Below are 20,927 nucleotides of genomic sequence, written 5' to 3'. Positions count from 1 at the left end.
TATAATGACTTTAATAGCCCGGCGACAGCCAGCCTGTTTAGCACTAATTGTATGTTTATGCTAGAAAGTTTGATGTCACTATCATAAAAGATAAGTTATTTTTGTAAATATATTTTTAACAAAACACATTCTAGAGTTTATGTGTGTTTTGTAGAAAGGCTGGACTATAATTTAACAACCACATCAAGGTAATTGGATAAGCTTAGTTAGTCTGCTAATGATGAAAGGGAAAAACGGCTGCCAAATATAAAGCAGAAAATAACTGTTTGTTGGCAAAAATGCTCCGCCACAGACAGTTTTATGTATATGCTGCTTATCTTGAATGCGTAAATGTAAATGTGACTCATAAACACTCATTATCGTTTCACTGAGGGACTTTATAACTGTGAATAAGAGCAAATATAGTGATGGTAAAACATTTAAAATTATAAGGCAACATATAAATCAAGGTTTCATCTAGAAATACTGTTTGCTTATAAATACATATATAAAAAACATCAAAATGCACATGATAAAGATATACATGCTGTCAAGCGATTTTATGCCATTAACAAACGTGGTGCTAGAAAGGCATCATAAATTGTGTGTATATTATTTACTTTGGTGTATAAGTTTTAAAAGAAGGTGACTGTCCACCTAAAGTGCTTCATTTAGTGACTTTGCTTTGGTTTTGCCCACATGGACATAATTCATCCTGACAAAGAGTCCATTTGTCCTTATTGAGGAATGCAAAATGCTTTAGTAAAATCGTCGATTTCAATTCAGCATCAGAGCAGGGTTTCTGTCTGTTGAACTTCAGAAAAAGTGTGCTGTGAACATGTGATCTTCTGTGTGTTTACCCCCTGAACTGAGTCCTGCTGCCGCTGTTACCGCAGACCTCCTCTAGGGGGCGCAGCAGGCTGTCCTCACGTGCTCGATAAGGCTGTGCGTAGCTGTCCTCCTCCAATAGGATGCGATTGAGAGTGCGTTCATAATTAATATGTCGCCGCAGCATCAACACGTACTGATGCCCCTCCTCCAGAAAGGGACAGTCACATTTGTTGGGCGCCCACAGGAACTCACGGTGCTCGAGGCGATAACGGTTGCGGTATGTGTGGATGATCTGGACGTCATAGCGGGTTTCCTCCCCCGTGATAGACTTTTTCCAGGACTTTTGCTCGAAATACTGTAGCAGTAGACAAATGTGTTGTCATCATCCAATACCTTATGTATATTAAAGGGACAGTTCACCCAAAAATTAAATTTCTGTCATTAATTACCTGTAAGACCTTTTATCATTTATCTTCAGAACACAAATCCGAGAGCTTTCTGACCCTGCGTATACAGCAAATCAACTGAAATGTTAAAGGCCCAAAAAGGTAGTAAGGACATCGTTAAAATAGTCCATGTGACATCAGTGGTTCAACCGTAATGTTATGAAGCTACAAGAATATTTTTTGTGCGCAAAGAAAATAAAGATAACAGCTTATTCTACAATTTCTTTTCCGCGCATTCACAAGAGTACCACAACGCATGCGTGTGGTGCTGCTGATACAGGAGCCGGCTTTCTGACGTAGAACCCGGATACACTGCACTTTGTTTACAAACAGAAAAAGACACACACTGTACATAAAACAGTCTTTCTAAACACGTCTAAAGATTTTGAAAGAGAGGATGTCTTGTAATTTCTGCCCTGCCTTACTTATGTGAACCAGAATATAAAGACAATGAACTAAGGCCTCGTTTACACTGCAGTTTTTGATGCCCAATTCTGATTTGTTGCCCATATCAGATTTTTTTTTTTTGTTCAAAAAAATCTGATTCATGTGTTTACACTTGCCATACCCCCTTCATGTCATTTACTACATCCCAGGATTACAAGGTTTTCGCAATAAAACCCAGCCAATTTCTACTCAAAACTAACCCAATCATGTTTCGAGGGGGGTTCCCCGGTACAATTCGAATTCCAGGGGCTAAATATCACATTACTGGGGTCACTTCAACCCCTGGAAATTAAAAAAACACCCACAGCAGTGTTAAAGTAGCCCAATTCCACAGCAAAATCGTGAACTTGGCAACACTGCCGCCTCCCCAAGTGCTTCCTCCTGAGAATAATGTCACAATAGCAAAGACTGACACGGAAGAAAAAATTGTTGAATAAAGTTATTTGTGTTTTCTATGTAGCTTCATACCATTACGGTTGAACCACTGAGGTCACATGGACTCTTAATGATGTCCTCACTAGCTTTCTGAGCCTTAAACATGTCAGTTGCATTGCTGTCTATGCAGGGTCAGAAAGCTCTTGGATTTCATTAAAAATATCTTAATTTGTGTTCTGCAGATAAATGAGGGTCTTATGAGTTTGGAACGACATGAGGGTGAGTAATTAATGTCAGAATTTTCATTTTTAGGTAAACTATCCCCTTAAACCACTTGTATTCTGTTATGTTGGCACTGGCTGATTGAACTCACCAAAATCTTTTTGGCAATACTGTCTCTGGCGCTCACCTTTCCCTCGTACCCGGCGACATTTGCCACAGTGGCCTATAAAAGAAAGCAACATATTCATGATATACAAAAGCCCAGAATTTGTCATCAGTGCAAAAGAAAAATCAGTGGCGTTGCTAGGAATTCTGGGCCCTGTGCACTAAATTTGCCATGGGCGGTGGTTTTTGGTATGGGGTGATGGGTCACGATCGCAAAATCACGTTCTTTGAAGATTTAATCTAGAATTGCGGTGACATACACTAATGAAAATGATAAAGTGCTGACCTCTACGATGTATTTCAGGAAGTCGGTTCCTGCGGTTTTCATCTCTTTCCAAACGTGGGACTGGCTGCTGTTGATAGGGGGGTTGAAGAGGCCAGCGAGCAGCAGGACCTGAGAACATGACCTCGTAAATCACAGATGTATTTACAAAAGACTCCTAACAGTAAGCTTTAAGCGACTGGGACATTCCTGCCAAATATTTACCATCACACATACTTCAAGTGTACACAACATTAAACCTTTATCTCAAAGGGATAGTTTTCCCAAAAATGTAAATTCTGTCATTAATTACTCACCCTCATGTCATTCCAAACCTGTAAGACGTTGATCTTCAGAACACAAATTAAGATATTTTTGATGAAATCCGAGAGCTTTCTGACCTTGCATAGACAGCAACACAACCACCACGTTCAAGGCCTAGAAAGGTAGTAAGAACACTGTTAAAATAGTCCATGTGACATCAGTGGTTCAACTGTAATGTTATGAAGCTTTGAAAATACTTTTTGTGTGCAAAGAAAACAAAAATAACAACTTGATTATACTATTTCTTCTCTTCAAGGACAGTCCGCCGCCATTATCGAGAGTACCATGACACATGCGTGTGAATTCCTCCGCTCGTACACAAGGCGCAGCACATACATGCACCATGGCATTCTCAATAATAGTGGTGGACTGTCATTAAATAAAGTTGTTATTTTTGTTTTCTGTGCAAAAAGTATTCTCGTAGTTTCATAAAATTACAGTTCAACCACTGATGTCACATGGACTATTTTAACGATGTCGTTACTACGTTACTGTGCCTTCACTGTGGTAGGACCCTTGCTGTAAATGGAGAGTCAGTTCTTGGATTTCATCAAAAATATCTTAATTTGTGCTTTGGAAAAAAACAAAGGTCTTACAGGTTTGTAACGGCATGAGGGTGAGTAATTAATGACAGAATTTTCATTTTTGGGTGAACTATCCCTTTAAGCCAAGATCTTGTCACTGCACAGACAAGATACTTCTAAATACCATATTACAACTAGTGTAATTTAAACAAAAGCTTAATAGATTTGTATTCCTAAATATCAGAAATATAAGGCTTTTACCCCAGAAATGAGCTTTTGTGACTGGCTGTGTTGTAGTAGTGGTTGTAGTGGTAGTTGTAGTGGTTGGAAGATCAAAGGGTAAGTGGTTTGATGTGTGGTAAGGCTGCCGAAGTTGACTTCTCCCATGATACAGGGCGTAGCGGTCTGGAGGCAGCCAGTACTCATATTCAATCCCAGAGTTCTTATCAGTGGATAAGACCTATAATCAGACCAGAACAAATTAGAACAGTTGCACTGGCTACTAGGCTTTAAGAACTGTGTTGAAGTTTTATTAAAAAGTTTGAACTAAACAAGTTTTTGTGTAATTTTAAAGCTAACCATGATGTGCAGGTCCTCCTGAGTAGGTCCTGGAACTTCAAAACTCTCCCAGGTATCAGCAGAGCGCCGGTACAAAAGTTTGGTTCCTGCCACATTGTACTCCCCAGGAACATTGATCTTCCAGTTCCCATTGATTACAAACTGAGAGCGCCCATTCTGGAGTGCTTTAAAAAAAATGACAAAAAAGTGATTTAAAGGTTAAGTTAAAATTAGTCCATTATTTATTCACCCTCCAGGCATCCTAGGTGTATATGACTTTCGAGACAAATCCAACTGGAGTTATACTAAAACTTATCCTTGCACTTCCAAGCTTTAGAATGGCATAGATGAGTGTTTCTCTTCATCAGTCCAAAACAAGTCCAATAAAGTGCATCCATCCATAATAAAAAGTGCCTCACACAGCTCCAGGGGTGAGTAAAGGCCTCCGGCAGCAAACCAATGTGTTTTTGCAAGAAAAATATTCATATCTTAAACATAATGATCACTTTATCTAGCTTGCGCTCACTGTTGTACACGGAATTGCACTCTGGGCGGATGACGTATGATGTCGATGTTGCGCATGCACCGCTCAGATGTGACGAACGCAAAACTAAAACAAAACAATGGTCACGAATTAGAAGTACAAAATGTGGATTTGTAAAGAAACATGTCAGAGGATTTTGATATAAACCAAGAGGGGACTGTTTTTTTTTCTTTGGTAAAGTAAGGAAATTTTGCTTCCTTTGCTCCTGTAAACAAACATTGGTTTTCACAAGACTCACAGGTGCATGTGCAACGCCAGTGTCCTATGTCATCCATCTGGAAGAGCTTCCGTGTACAACCAGTGAATGCAAGCTAGATTAAAGTTATTATTATGTTTTAGATATGGATATTTTTCCTACAAAAACGCATCAATTCACTACAGGAGACGTTTATTCAACCCCCAGAGCTGTGTGAGGTACTTTTTTACTATGGATGGATGCACTTTATTGGACTTGTTTTGGACTGTTGATGAGAAACGCCTGCCTATTGCCATGATAGAGTTTGGAAATACAGGATAATTTTTAATACAACTCCTACTGGATTGGTCTGAAAGAAGGAAGTCATATACAGCTAGAATGACTGGAAGGTGAGTAAATAATGGGCTAATTTTCATTTTTGGGTGAACTACCCCTTTAAAAACAGCATTATTGTAATATTATTGTAATGCTCTTATATTGCAATCGGATGAAGTGCAAGTTTTGTTACTGCAAGAACATAGTGAAAAACTGCAAGTTCTCTAATACATCATTTTAATGCTCTAATAAAGACAAAGTTAACACATTTCCTGTAGCCTTCCACAATTCTGTCTCACACTGTGCACCTTGCTACTTTAGCTTTGAGAACCACATATTGGAGAGATCACACACAAGGCTGTGCTCTAACCTAGATAGTTTCTGCTGTTATCAGTCACTCTGATGTGTGTGGCTCCGGCTGGGATCATAGTGACCTCACTGTACCCAAACTGTCCTGCAGGGAAGCAGATGAGAGAGTAATGCATCACAGCCCATTTGAGAAAAGAAAACACAGTTATTTCCAACAGGTGCGCAGTCCTGCTCCAAACTGTATGTTTCCATGATGTGTCTTGCTACAGCTGCAGCAGGGATTTGTCTGGCTGCAAGGCACTGAACTGTAGAATTACGACCCAAGCTGCTCGTCTCTCTTCTCCTTTGACTTTTGACCTTTTAACAGAGCTCTGTGCTGGCAGCCTCAAATCTGTTATCCTACTCTCAGAAATCCAGATGCAAGAGAGTGGGAAACTGAGTGTTTTTTTGGGTGGCCAAACAATGCCAGTATTATCACTGTGTTTTCCCCAATGTAAATGCTCTGTATTTTCAGTTGGCCAGCGTGAAGGGAGATTTTAAAAGAGGTTCTGTTTCACGCGGAGAAGTTCAAAGCCTGAGGTGTCAGTGTTCTGAGTGTGTAGATATGTGTGAGGGCGAGAGAAAGTGCGAGATAAAGAAGAGAAAGAGAGAGAGCCACAGTCACTGTCGCCCAGAAAGCTCTTACACTACAGTTCAAAAGTTTGGTGTCAGAAAATTTTTAAAGAATGCAGAAATTGAGCAGCAAATCATCATATTAGAACGATTTTTTGAAGGATCATGTGACACTGAAGACTGGAATAATGGCTCCTGAAAATTCTGCTTTATTTTTTAAAATAAATTAAAATAGAAAACAGTAATTCTAAATTGTAATATTCCAAAATTTTACTGATTTTACTGTATTTTTAATCAAATAAACTTGATAAGTAGAGACTACTTTCAAAAAAAATCTTACAGAAACATCAAACTTCTAAACAGTGGTGAGGGTTAAGAATTTCATGGCTAAATGCCAGATTTTAGAGTTTGGAGGCCATCCTGCTGCTCTGAATAACAAGATTCATACAAACAAGATTCATACAGTTAGCATTTATTCACATATCTTCCATTATGTTTAAATAAAACTATTGATTTCAAAACTGTTACCTTATATAAATGAGATTGATTTATTATTTTTCTGTTTAGAGTCTATGTGAGTGTAGTTAGATTCATCGCTGACCGTTGTTCTGCCCGTTGCTTTGATAAACACTCCTGTGATGAAGGCAGGTTGAGTTGTGGCCTCCACACACCATGCAGGCGTCCTCCTGCTGCTCAGATCCAAAGATCAAGTCACATCCTGGCTTCTGCACATACACATACACATACAAACAAACCCTGTGATTAGAAGCCAAAATATCAAGCACCGTCACATTCTGTTTTAACAGCACAAACTGATCCCGCAACACTCCTGACGAAAACTGGAACAGCTTATGGCCCACAGAATCTTGGAGACCTTCCAAGAAATAAATTTAGACACTACTAAAGAGTGAAGCATCCAGGATTAAAGACCCTTAAAATAAATGCATTATCTACTACACTAAAAATGATTTCATCATTTTTCGTTAACTATGAGTAATCCAGAAACAATCTACTCTACAATATCAAGATCAAATAATAATATTAATATTATTAAAACCACTTTAATATTTATTTTTTAAAATTGAAGTGGGTTGAATCTGTTTCTACCTGGGTCAGAAATTAACTTTTTTCATTAAGGGGCAATATTCGCCTAGCCCTGGAATTAACTTCTAGGGGCATTTTTTACATTTGTGAGGGCAATTTTTATAATCACCTTATTATTACTAAAAAAAACATATGTTGTGTTTAATGTCAAACACTTAAATTTACCCAATTACTTTATTCAGTATTTTTAACTGTTGTCAATAACAACAGACTTTATTTACATCAAGTCTGCACTGCATTGTTTACCATGAGGGAATTCGCAAGAGTACGCGCTCCACAACAGCGCCATCCTTTTTAGTGCTGACTAATCTAAGCGCTTCTGATTGGATAATGCATTCCTAAATTCAACAGAATCTAGTTTGATTGGTTATAAGGCTCAACGCTTTACAAAACAGCACATAAAAGCAATCGGTGTAAATGTAATTCCGCTAATTGACATATTTCATTCCTTTTTTTACATTTAATTTTAATTGCGGCAACCGTAATATGTTGGTTAATAGTGCAGGGGCACTTTTTGCCCCTTTGTCTTGAATTTATGAGGCATTTTGGTTTATTTTGTTGGCATTTTTGCCATAAGCCCTTATTCATTTTGACCCTGACTTCCACTATATAAGTGTAACTCTAAAGTAAAGCGGCACCATCCTGAAAGGCCTCTAGTGTTTGTGTGCGTTTAGGTCCACAGGTCCAAACAGAGGCAGGTGAAAACAGACAGGCAGCAGAATGACAGAGATCTCTGTCTGAGCCACCGCACACAAACAAGAGCGGGATCATGAGGCCCGGGCAGGGATCAAGACCATTCAGGCAGAAGTTTGGCTTAAGCTCCAGAGCCCAGGGGTGGAGGAGGAGACATCAGGGGAGACTACAGAGGTAGAAGGGTGCTCTGCAGTGTGCTGTGTTTCTTTGCCTTTCCTTTCTTAATCTTGGTAGTTTGTGAAATAATGATTCTCAATGGCACATTCCCATGATTCAGGGGGCCTCACACAGGGGCAACCACACACACACGCACACAAGGTGTGTTTCACACATATGGATTTAATCTGCCACATGGTGCTAATGATTGGGCCCCACTATGCATGTGCTTCTCCTTTCCAGTCCTCAAGTGATGGAAACCAAATTCACACCAGCATGACTTCAGGCTAGACAGGGGTTATGGTCCATTCAGTCATCTTTATATGCCCATATATACGTAGGTTTTTGTAATATGTACTTGTAAATACTTTAATTTGCTGTTACAAAAAATCTGTAGTGAAAAAATGGTACATTGGTGGTATCACATAATAGTATAACGCAGTACATAATACCATATACATATGATAGTGACAAGTAATACATGTACAAAATACTACTATAATACCAATACACTTGAAACAGTATAGTAAAAACATTAATGGCATGATGAGTTTAGCTAGATGTTTCATCAGGTGACCTAAAATGTTACACAGGTTTTATTTTATATCAAAAATATGATATAAAATGATGGAATAATCCTGAATACATTTCAAACATTTACAAATCGTCTACTTAGTATTTTATTTAAAACATGTATTAAAAATACTGTTAAATGTCCATTTTTTTTCTTATATTTAAAACATGAATTAAAAACATAAAAAAATATATACTTTTAAATGGACAAATTAATAGAATTTTTTTAAATGTTTCAGTTATTTAATTGTTTATGTTAACAAAAGTACTTTTTAAGTGCCAGATCAGTTAGAAATAGGTCTTTAAAATACGTTTTTAAATTTTTTTTTCTCAGGGTGCACATTATTTTGTGGTTGTCAGCTATTATGAAACTAGTCTACTTACCAGACACTTTCCATTCACACAGACTGTCCCCTGATCTGATTGGCATGGTGTGCCATCAAGCACCCGGCCAAAGTTGTAGTAGAAGTTGTGTCCAATTGCCAGGCAACTGAGCTCACATGGGTCGGATCCTGAAAGTAGTAGAAATCAGGTTTCAGTCAGTCTAAGCACCCAGCAGAAGGAGAAATCCACACAGTAACACAACACATCCTTCAAAAGAGAAGAGTCATGCTTCACTGACCTCCATGAAAGGTAGTCCAATGGTAACTGCTGCCAGCGACCAGGGGTCTGTCATTGAAAGCTTTACACTGCAGTTCTCTGAAGTCCATAGTGTCAGCAGGACACTCCTGATGTTACAGACGCAAAGCTCAGGAGGGAAAACACACATCTAGAACTGCTAAAGCCCTGATTCATTAACACTCTAGAAGAGCCCTGGAGGACTCAGGATAAACACAATGCATGCATCTGTGTGCTGACACAATGACCCTATTTAAACCTGGGTTTAACATCTGTCTCTGGATGATGGGATCACAGGTGTAAGCGAGGGTCAAATGATTCATGATTTGATCACTCAAACCACATTCAGAGGCAGTCAGGTACACATATGACCACACTGCATTTGTAGTGCAAGCACTAAACTATCTTGATGTATCCCAGGTCTGCTTACTCATCTGGTAATTATCCAATGCACTTAAACAAAGGTTTTACATGAAAACCATTCTTTGTCATTCTGGAAAATTTGGAAAAGTCTGTACATGCACAACCACAAGACTTCAGGGAACTGTAGCCTGACATCAATATACAATGACACATCTTATGAGAACTATGCACATCCAAATGAATACAGGAGATTGACTAAACAATAGGCAATTTAATCAAAACACCACATTTGCAGTGGGAGTAAAATATAATAAAAGTATATTTTAGGGATATAAATATATATATATATATATATATATATTGGTGGTATGTTATTTATAATGCTAACATGCATCAATACACTCATGTAGTAAGTGATATATAAAAAAATGAAGTTATGAAACTGAGGACCATCTACTTAAAATATGACAATTTTGAGGCCAGCTGACCTTATTTCCAAGCTAAAAATACAACAAAATAGACTGCAGAATTACATAATCAAATGCATAAAAACTCTTTTTATATTTAGCACTAATACACTGAGGATAAGGTGTGACTGAAATGTATTTCTGTGTAGACATCTGGTTCAAACTGTAAAGAATTTACTGCACCTTTGAGTTACAAATCTTGTATTGCCTGGTGTCCCCTGGGCACGGCCCTCCTAGCAGGTTTCTGCAGAGAAAATCAATAACAAATCTGTCAGATGCAGCAAATTAGTGTATTTAAATGTTTTAAACAAATCAAATGAGCATGATCAAGTAAAACACTATAAGGCTGTTCACAAATGATGCATTTTTGTATTTTTTACTGTCAGAAAAAATGTTCAAAAATCAGACCTTTACAGCTACCAGGGCTAATTGGGGCAGTTAAGGAACTTCACAGCACCTTCTCTACCCCTGAAATGTGTATATTAGTACCTTAGCATAGTCATATGTACTTTTAGGATACTACTATGAAACATTTCGTAGTAAAGACGATACAAAGACTGAATATGGCCCCCTGGCTGGGGCAAGAATCCTCCCCTAGCTAAACTTTTACAGAATGTATAAATTACTTTAGATTTTATAATTATTAATATTTATATATTTTTAAAAGTGTCATTCATGGAAAATATTAAATCAACTATTCAATTTAAAACTGTGTTTTGACAATTCATTTGAATAATTAAATATCCAATGACAGGAAAAGCAGAAATCTCATTAAATGTAATTAATCTGAAAGGTATATTCTATAACTTATATGAATATATACCTATTTAATTGTCCATATTTTAATTGAAGAACGTCATAATAGCAACACTGTGAATTAAAACTGATGTCTGAAATGTACATTGCCACTTCAGGGCTTCAGTACCAATTTGGGGTAAATCTAATTTTATGTTTCAATTCAAAACAAAACCAATATTTTTACTTCCCAAATCTAAAATCACGTCCACAAATGAATTAACAAACAGACTCAAAAACTTTGATATTCAAGATAATACACCGATCAGTATATTCCAGAGAAAATGTTGATGAAATCACAAAATTAATAAGGGCACAACAATTCATTTAAAAGAGACCTATTATGCCCCTTTTTACAATATGTAATATAAGTCTTAGGTGTCCCCAGAATGTGTCTGTCATGTTTCAGCTCAAAATAATATAAAATGCCCATTTTTAAGTGGAAGCTTTCGTGCATGTCTCTTTAAATGCAAATGAGCTGCTGCTTCCCACCTCCTTTTCCAGAATAGGGCTGTGCCTTTACTGCTCATAGCTCAGATACTCTGCTAAAAAAAGCATCTGTTTGGTTTTGATTATCATGTCTATTGCATGGAAATCATGTGTTTTAAAGCCATGTTAATTTAAACTTCCGATATACATTTTTCTGAGCGCACGCATCCAAAGTACACAGAAAGCGGCATGTGAGTACTAAACCAAGTTCTCTTTCATGTCTTATTGCGCTTAAATGGTCAAATGTGTGGAAACGTGCAGATTAAGTGGCGGTAAAATTATAGTAAGGTCCCCTTACCACGTCACTGGGGGAACAAAATCTGACGCACTCATTTTTCACGTGCTTGCAGAGAAAGGCTTACCAAAACAAGGTTGTTCTTTTTCACATTTTCTGTGTTAGTAGATGCACTGGGGACCGGATTATAGCACTTAAACATGGAAAAAGTCAGATTTTCATGATATGTCAAAACTGTATGCCTTTTATGGTCAAGAGGAAAAGGAAGAGTACAGTGCTTTTCTTGACTACTACTTTTTCTTTGCCCACAAAAAATCATCTGACAGCAGAGAAGATGGCGTGATGGGGTAAACAAAAGCTGTGCTTTACCTGGTGATGCAGGTGCGTGTACGGACAGAGGCCCCTCCACCACAGGAGCGCGAACACACGGACCAACCACCCCATGAGGCCCACTCATTCATGAAATGTATTTGGCTATACATCTGTGGTCCCTCGCCTCCCAGCTCTACTCGTCTGGATGACTGCAAATGTATAAACAAAGAAGTGAATTAAAGGTTGCAGAACAACAACAAAGAGAGACAGCAGAGCTGGCAGATTTGATCAGTTAAGCTGTGCTAAGATATATTTTGCAAGCTCACACAGCTCACACATTAGAACAACAGTATGTAAAATATATTTGTACAGAAAATCATTTGATGTATGTTAAGCACTAAACTGCAGGAATCCTGTGCTTACAATGTGAATGATTGCACACTAGTGCTCAAGACACACGATATGAGAGGCCACCAAAACATTTCCTGCTCATCAGCCATGCTAGACTGGACTTGACATTTGTGGAAGTGTTTGAGTGTTCCCCAGGTGCTCGACTGGGGACGCCACATCAGCTCTATTACACACAACCTCCATTACACAAGCGCTATTCCTATCAGACCACCACTAATCGTCTTCAAGGATAACATTACTCCGTCATTCTTAGATCCGCTGCTGGCTTTGATCCGAGGCAAACAGGCAGTAACAGCCCGTGAAGAGTGAGGAGCTTCTATGGGTTGCCTAAGGCCTAACATCTCCTCAAGGCGTGTGTGTATTCTTGTACATGTAATGTAGATGTGAAGAGCATGTTTTTTTGTTTCTATCATGTTAAACAACCTCATACAGAGCAGCTGTTTGTCTTCCTAAAATAATATTCATCCATACACGGTATCATGTAAATCTAAGTTGAGCAACTCAGAGTCACATGAGGTGCGTAAACACGTCACAACAAAATGATTTCGGCATACAAACAGAGCACTGAACGTGCATTCCAAAGTTTGACCCCTAAAGGGATGTTTTACTGGCTCATATACGACTGCTTTTTTGGTGCAGAGCTTTTTAAAATTAACCCTTTCAATGGTAATGGAAAGGTTAGTATAAAATTAGGCTTGGTTGGACTCATCTAATAAGGTTATCATTGCAGGAAGTAATGGAATGTGGTCAGAATCTCCTGACCTTATTTAGCCTAGAGACCTGTGGTGAATAGAGGTTTGGTAATGAGTGGGGATGTCTGGCTGTGAGAGTTAAAACGACAGATGACTGCCCTAACACAGAGACAATGGTGCTTTATGACTGACGTCCATCATTTTCAATACCAGAATGACCTGGAACTGCCCTCATTACCGTAGTAAAGACTCAAATTAGTGTTGATGACAGTCTGCCATGGGGCCCGTGGGCAAGGCGGATTAATGAAATCGACCTTTCACCTTCTGAACATCAGCTTCCCCCAAAGGCAAGATTTTCAAAAAGACATGTTGACTTTGGAGTACGTTCATTTTGGAAATGAAATTCATAATTCTGAAATGAACTTGTTGGATTCCTATTTGTGTTTTTTTTAAGGAGATGTGAAAGTCATTCCAGTGGAATGAAGATGATAATGACTGGTGGACAAGACCTAGCTTGGATATTGGGAGGGAAACTGGGAAAATGACTGGGTGAGGTCCAGAAGGTACCGAAGGCAGAGTAGTGTATGCAAGTTTCCTGACACCTCCCTACTTAAAAGGATTGTTCACTCAAAAATGAAAATTACGCCATGATTTACTCACCCTAAAGCCATCCTAGTAGTATATGACTTTCTTCTTTTAGACAAATACAATCAGAGTTATATTACAAAATGTCTTGGCTCTTCCAAGCTTTATAATGGCAGCAGTCCAGATTTTGAAGCAAAATAAAGTGCATCCACTCGTCATAAAAAGCACTCCACACCAGTGTTAATTTCATTGGTGAATTTTCATCAACAGTATATTTTTCACTGACGAAAAGAAGACTTTAACAAACTAAAACCAATTTTAAATAACAAAACTATGACGAAAATCTACTGACATTTGCGTCAGCGAATAAAAACAAGACGAAAATGTTAGGGAGGAGCGATCTGAATGGTTAGGAGTTTAGATTTGTACATTTGAACTGTATAGTAGCCTTTTGATCTATCCGGGACATAAAATAACATACACTTGCTACACGTCAAAAATATCAATATGTGGGAGTAAGAGAAAAGCAGACGTATGGATACATTTTAAGGATGCAAAAGAGAATTCTATTCAGTCCGGTTTGCTAAGCGCATGCACCAAAGCATACACACACATTGCACAAGTTACACTTTCGCGATGCATGAACAGAGAAATACCCACAAAATGATGTTGAATTGTCTGTTTTGACGAGTATTCATGTAAACACACTCGGTTACGTCTTCAGTGAATGTAAACAGTAGGGAGAATATTGGACGTGTATCAGTACATTGCATTTGGTTTTAAAAGGACAGCAGCCTAATTTAGTTTCTGTTGTATGTGGCATTGATGTTAATCAAGCAACAAAATAAAGACAGAAAATCACTCACTGCTCTTGACTGAATCACTTTAGTAGCTTAATAAAGATTGATCTAAATTTATTTATAAAAATAAATGTCTACTTGAAAAAATGAAGAATGCGGTAAACAATTGTTATAAAGAATGCATAATTAGCCTATAAAACCACTGGTATTTCATTGAAAAGAAGACCATGTTCTTGTTCTTTATGAGAAGTGGCTTTATTTTATTTCAGTATAAAAGCATGCTGTGTGTCACCACAGTTAAATCGGCATCTATCGTGATAAAACCTATATAATGAGTTTGGTAATTTTAGAGAAATGCTTAATAAATGCATTACACTGTAACTAAACTCATTCGATTTTAGCTGACTAAATTTACTGTAGATTTATTCGACTAAAATCTTATGATGTTTAGTCGAATAAAACAATTCAGATGACTAAAACTAATTTTAGCCAAATACTATGACTAAAACTAAAACTTTATAAACCATAATTTCTAGCTTCCACTACCTGTAATTCGCACATTCCAGCAGATGACATAGGACGCAGGCGTAGCATAAGCTCTAGTGAGAATATGCTAGTCTTGCCAGATCCAATTTTTGTTTACAGTGAGGGAAAACTAGTCTCCTCTTGGCTTATATTGAAATCCTCTGACAGTTTTCTTTACAAATCTGTGTTTTGTTTTGCTCTCTCCTGTGCGCTTCTGCATTCGTCACCGCGTTTGCCTACTTCATCCACTGGAACGTATGTATGACAGCTATTTGAGACCAGAGAATACGGTTTATACAGTTGTGAATATGCATATTTGTCTTACACAAACACATCAGTTCACTTCAGAAGGCCTTTATTAACCTGCTGGAGCCATGTGGAGCACTATTTATGATGGATGGATGCACTTTATTGGACTTCAAAAAATCAACAGCCATTCACTGGCATTATAAAGCTTGGAAGAGCCATTTTTTAATATAACTCAGACTGTATTCATCTGAAAGAAAAAAGTCATATACACCTAGGATGGCTTGAGGGTAAGTCAATCATGGGGTAATTTTCAATAAAAATGGTCATAGTTTACTCAAATAACGACATTCCATTAAGATTTTTTTTTAATGAAACCTACGGGACTTCTGTCCATCCATTGAATAATTAATTCCATCAAAACTTTGATGCTTCGGTGGAGACCTTGTAAGTAATCCACTGATCAATACATAAACACATACATAAGAATCATCAAATATGCTAAAGAGAAGCTCAAATGTGCTTGCTTGACAGTTTTGCCATGTCTTTTTGAACTTTTGGGTTAATGTACTTTCAATAGAAGGACAGAAATCTCTCCGTTTCATTAAAAACATCTTAATTAGTGTTTTAGTTGGACAATAAAATCATCCAGGTTTGGAATGAAATGAGAGTAAACAATGACGGATTCGTTTTATTTTTAGGCGAACCACCCTCTTAAAGGTCAAAGAGAGTGCATGAGCCAAACGTCACGTTCTTCTTAACTGATCATTTCTGCATTGCTGTATAAACAACAATTCCAAAACAATACAGGGTGGCATCCCGGTCTCTGAATCCCCCTTAGGTGATCCTGCCCGGGCTACTCTGATTAAGCTCCACTCTTGGCAATCAACGGGAAAGACAACACTGTAGTTAAAGTGAGCAAAACCTTGGCAGCGAGCCTTGCCAGTCCGAGCATACCCGACTGACTGTTCAAGCTTGTCCTTAAAAATTCAGCTTAACTGCCTGACAGGACATTGAAGTTACTGTTGCGAACAGTCTATAAAATGAAGGATAATGGGATAGGGACCAGCTTACGGGCAGAGAGGACAGGCAACCCGGAGACAGCAGCAGTGTTATGAGGGTGAGGGCCTGGCACAGAGACAACTTCCTGGAGACAGAGAAAATAAATCATGTAAGCCAATCACAAAGTCTTGCACACCACCCTATTTGACTTTAAAATGCAGCCCAGTGCTCATGTGTTGTTGCTCTACATCAAAGACTCTTGATTAATGACAACAAACAGTGACAGTGTGTCCTATATGTTGAAAATCACCGCCACTGAGGAAACATGTTTACGTGCATTTTTAGAGTATGAGTCTGACTCCCACCAATGAGGTCAGCATACTAAGAGACCACACAACGACTGATTCATCAAAGGAGCAGATTCTCAGAAACTCTTTATAGCTTTGCTAAAGCCCAACTATCTTATTTGTATTGTTGTAATCCTTATGAATTTTAAGTTTGAGAAGTTTATAGGGGAAAACTCACATAAACACGCCACAATATTCCTGTCTCCATTACAGATTTGTGTACAAACATTGTTCCTCCTACTAATCTTCTGTGGACATGTGCTTATGGGCTAATAGGCTTATTTTAATAGCAACCCAGAGTGGACACTGGTCAATTTTAAACAATACACCCCTATGAAGAACTGATTCAGAAGAGCAATATAATGAAATACATCTTCATTTGATTATATGTGCATCTCTAATCATTGAGAATAAAGAGTCAAAAGAGGTACAAACTGTAAGTAATGCGTCACAATTACGTAAATTAAAATTCTCAAAAGCACAGTCTGCACTCAACAGTTTAGTACATTAAAGCTTAGTTTATTGGAAGAGTCAAGGGTCAAGAGGTGTATGGTTAAAAGGCAATAATGATGTTCATTTAGATGGTTTTGACTGCTGTAGCCTGAAGTTAAGAACATAAACCTGTGCCTCTCAAGACAATGTGACTTTAACATTAATAGTCTTTTAATGCTAAATATATGTATTTTTACAGTTAAACCATTTAAAGCCACATGAAAGAAAACTTGAATGGGTCTGCAACCATTAGGTTTCTGGAAGACAAACCACAAAGTGCTAAATGTGAACTTAACTGGAGTCTTAAATTTGTTTATGGGTCATGCCGGAGCACCTCAAGTTTATGCTAAGAGTAAACTGTTCTCCTCTTAAAGATTAGATTAAACAGCTGTTTCCTGGATGTGGGATCATTTTAAAACCATTTTAGAAAAGTGTTCATCCATAACCGAGAGTTCAACTAACGAGACAAAAAAAAAAAAAAAAAAAAAAAAAACTAAATCAAGCCACCAACAATACAAAAGCTCATAATTATTTTATATTGATTAATGGTTGCAGATATACACCAGTCAAAAGTTTTTGAACAGTAAGATTTTCAGTGTTTTTCACAAAAGTCTCTTCTGCTCACCAAGTCTACATTTATTTGATCTGAGGTACAGCAAAACAGTAAAATTTTGAAATATTTTTACTATTAAAATAACTATTTTCTATTTGAATTTATTTTTAAATATAATTAATTCCTGTGATTTCAAAGCTGAATTTTTAGCATCATTACTCCAATCACATGATCCTTCAGAAATCATTCTAATATTCAGATTTGCTGCCCCAAAAAACATTTAATATTATTATTATTAAGCATCCTTGCTAAATAAAAGTATTAATTTCTATAATCCCCTTCTATAAGTGATGAGACTAATAATGGAAAATGTTTTTTGAACAGCAAATCAGCATATTAGAATAATTTCTGAAGGATAATGTGGCACCGAAGACTGGAGTAATGATGCTGAAAATCCAGATGTGATCACAGAAATAAATTACATTTTAAATTATATTCAAATAGAAAACAATTATTTTAAATAGTAAAATATTTCTAAATTTTACTGTACTTTGGATCAAATAAATGCAGTGAGCAGAAGAGACTTCTTTAAAAACATTAAAAATCTATTAAAAACTTTAGAATGGTAGTACAGTACTGAAAAGCTCTGATAATAGTTGAAAATATTACAAAAAAGTAAAAAAAAAATGTGGAACAAATAATACAATAAAAATCACAAAGTATCTGTAACTGAATTTGTATAATTTAATTGCAACAAATAAAGCATATGGGTCAATAACAAATGAGAATGTCTGAGATTAAAAAAAAATTTAGTTTTCAAAGGATCACATGTTTTCCTGTCACATGACAAAAATGAAATAAATTTAAAAGGTAAGCATCAAATAATAACAATAATCATTTTAATCAAGAAATGAAACTATGTTTGTCACAAAAGGTGAATTTAGGTGAATTTTTACTATATTTTTTAACCATTGACCCACAGCCTTCACTAAAGAGAGGACTTAAGTCATTTCCAGGTTTTTTTTTCTTTGTTCTTTCCAATCTTCCCTTCAGCAATACAATAAAATCATCAACATATTTCCACACACAGTAGAGGAAATGTATGATGCACATACCTGTTGTTTAACGTCTGCATTTTAGGTCTTCGTCAGGTGTCACAAAATAACTTCTCGAGATCTGAAACTGGACTCATCTGATAAAGTAAAGACCACGAGATGTGTGATCCCAATGGATTTTCTCATCAAAAAAGTCGGGAAACCTAATTGCATCCATATTTCACAAGTGTTTCCTCTGCTGGGTACCTTTCCTGAAGTTTTCTCACACGCAGAACCCAAAGAGGATGACCTGAATCCTACATAATCCTGAATAAAAACGAATCACTGAAAATAAATACAGGCTATTTTACATCTTCTCCTTTCATTTGCATTATTTAAGGTTCTTCTCACTTTTCCAAGGTGCTGTTTCATAGAGCAAACCGAATCGCTTTCAGTTTCACATCGGGGTTTGACCTCACAATGAAGAACTTCTGATAATAAGCGGCAGATTTAAGATCTTCTGTCTTCAGGTGGGTTTCTGTGAACTCTACCTGAGCCTTTCAGTCACACACAACATCCGTTTTCCTTGAGAGAAAGTAACGGCGCTTCGGTCAGGACACTTGGTCCTCCTGTAGATTTCACATTCAGTTTCAGAATCACATCTTCAGGCGCTGAATATAATCTGAGAAGAGATATAATATTGCGTTGGTCGTAATTGTATCGTTGCACAAACGTTATGCGTCACTATACACATAAAAACATATTTTCTTAACATTTCTATATATTAGCATAACTAATAAATAATTAAATCACGTTTTTTTTTGTTTTAGCAAAATCTAAGTCAACCTGCAGTGATAAATTATTTAATATTTCCAACCTCTTTGAGTTGAATTACTCATAATAAAAAATGAAACACGAGTAGAAATTACAGAAATTATTTTGGTGAGTTAAATAAGACGTTATACATCATAATGGCATATTTTTACAGTACACATTTCGTTATAGGCTACAGAGCATCCTCTGTGAGAGTAAATCTTCTTTCCGATGACAAACAAAACATATAAACGCAGCACGCGTAATAAAGCAGTAGTGAGTTACCTGTCAGAAGCAGCGTCTGTGATGAACCGGCGTGCGTAAATAAACTACGCCTGAGTTTGTACAGATGTGAATGAGAGCAGCAGCATTGCGTGCAGCCGCGTTCACCTGAAGCTCAGCCCAGTGTGTGCCTACATTCCGATGAAAAACTAGTAAACACGCCCCTCTAAAACGGAATGTTGCCCAATCCAGATTGTAAATGCTCCAGTAGCTGTAGTTCGTGCATGTACTAAATTGTCCTTGTATTGTAAGCCTTAGGTTACAGAAAGCTGAAATAAATTGAAAGATGTGCATGCCATCAGAGTATGAATTAGAAGACAACTTCCAGAGGGATTAACTTTTTTAAACGGATTTTCTATAGGTAATTTTCAAGCCTCAATCTGTTGAGGCTCGTCTTGTGAAAGTCAAATTGTCTTCTTGGCACTGCTAGCACGGTTAGACAGGCTTTTAAAACAGAATACATTTAGGTGTTTTTGTGATCTACCTGTGATCCTGGACCACAAAACCAGTCATATGGTCAGTTTTGATATATTTACAGTAGGAGATTTATAAAATATCTTTACTTAATATCCTAACGATTTTTGGCATATAAGAAAAATCTGTCATTTTAAACCATACAATGTATTGTTGGCTATTGCTAAAAATATACCTGTGCTACTTAAGAATGGTTTTGTGGTCCAGGGTCACATATAACTCTGTATGTGAAACAACAGAAATACCTACTGATATCTGATCAATATACTGTCTGTTAAATGGAAGGAAATTGCTCAGCTGGTTTGTTTTTTTATTACATCAAAACATAATTGTAAGATAACCTGTGTTACATAAACTGTCATCCACAACATGAAACATTCCTCACGTTGTGGATGACAAAAGGCAGATATGATGCAATTTTTCGGGAATTACTAAAATGTGACGGAATTATAAATGCACAGTCATTTGCTGGGATTCTGTTATTATATTTATACTTGTGAAATATTCATTGTCACTGTTTTCTAGTCAATGAAAATGTTTAGAAATATCACAACAATGACAGGCCACAGCTCAACAAGTGGCTGCAGTTATATTGAGCTCTCCTGCAGACCCCCTAACCATGACCATGGAAACAGTCCTTAAAATAACTCCTATCAACTGCAATGGATCATCACATACAAACCACAGACCCAGGCGTTGTTATGTCTCTTGTCTCTATGTCCTTTGATTAAAAAAAAGAAAGCAATGCTAACTCTAC

The 20,927-nt window shown here is 37.1% G+C and overlaps 1 protein-coding gene across 1 annotated transcript; it reads right to left on the bottom strand.

Annotated features, from left to right (window-relative positions):
- Positions 1–457: 457 nt before the first annotated feature.
- On the bottom strand, positions 458–19,845 carry adamtsl5 (ADAMTS like 5). Its single transcript, XM_051115211.1, is given in 16 exon segments — positions 458–1,132; positions 1,134–1,165; positions 2,452–2,523; positions 2,752–2,859; positions 3,837–4,035; positions 4,155–4,318; positions 5,559–5,642; positions 6,711–6,834; positions 9,020–9,147; positions 9,258–9,363; positions 10,267–10,327; positions 11,972–12,123; positions 16,248–16,320; positions 18,683–18,759; positions 18,869–19,283; positions 19,700–19,845. Coding segments are annotated over 14 exon segments (1,620 nt in total). The 5' UTR covers positions 18,703–18,759; positions 18,869–19,283; positions 19,700–19,845; the 3' UTR covers positions 458–835.
- Positions 19,846–20,927: the final 1,082 nt, after the last annotated feature.

Source organism: Labeo rohita, chromosome 7 (genome assembly GCF_022985175.1).
Source record: "Labeo rohita strain BAU-BD-2019 chromosome 7, IGBB_LRoh.1.0, whole genome shotgun sequence".
Taxonomy (NCBI): Eukaryota; Metazoa; Chordata; class Actinopteri; order Cypriniformes; family Cyprinidae; genus Labeo; species Labeo rohita.
The sequence above is the reverse complement of the archived record's forward strand: the minus strand, read 5'-3'. Positions and strand labels throughout refer to the sequence as shown.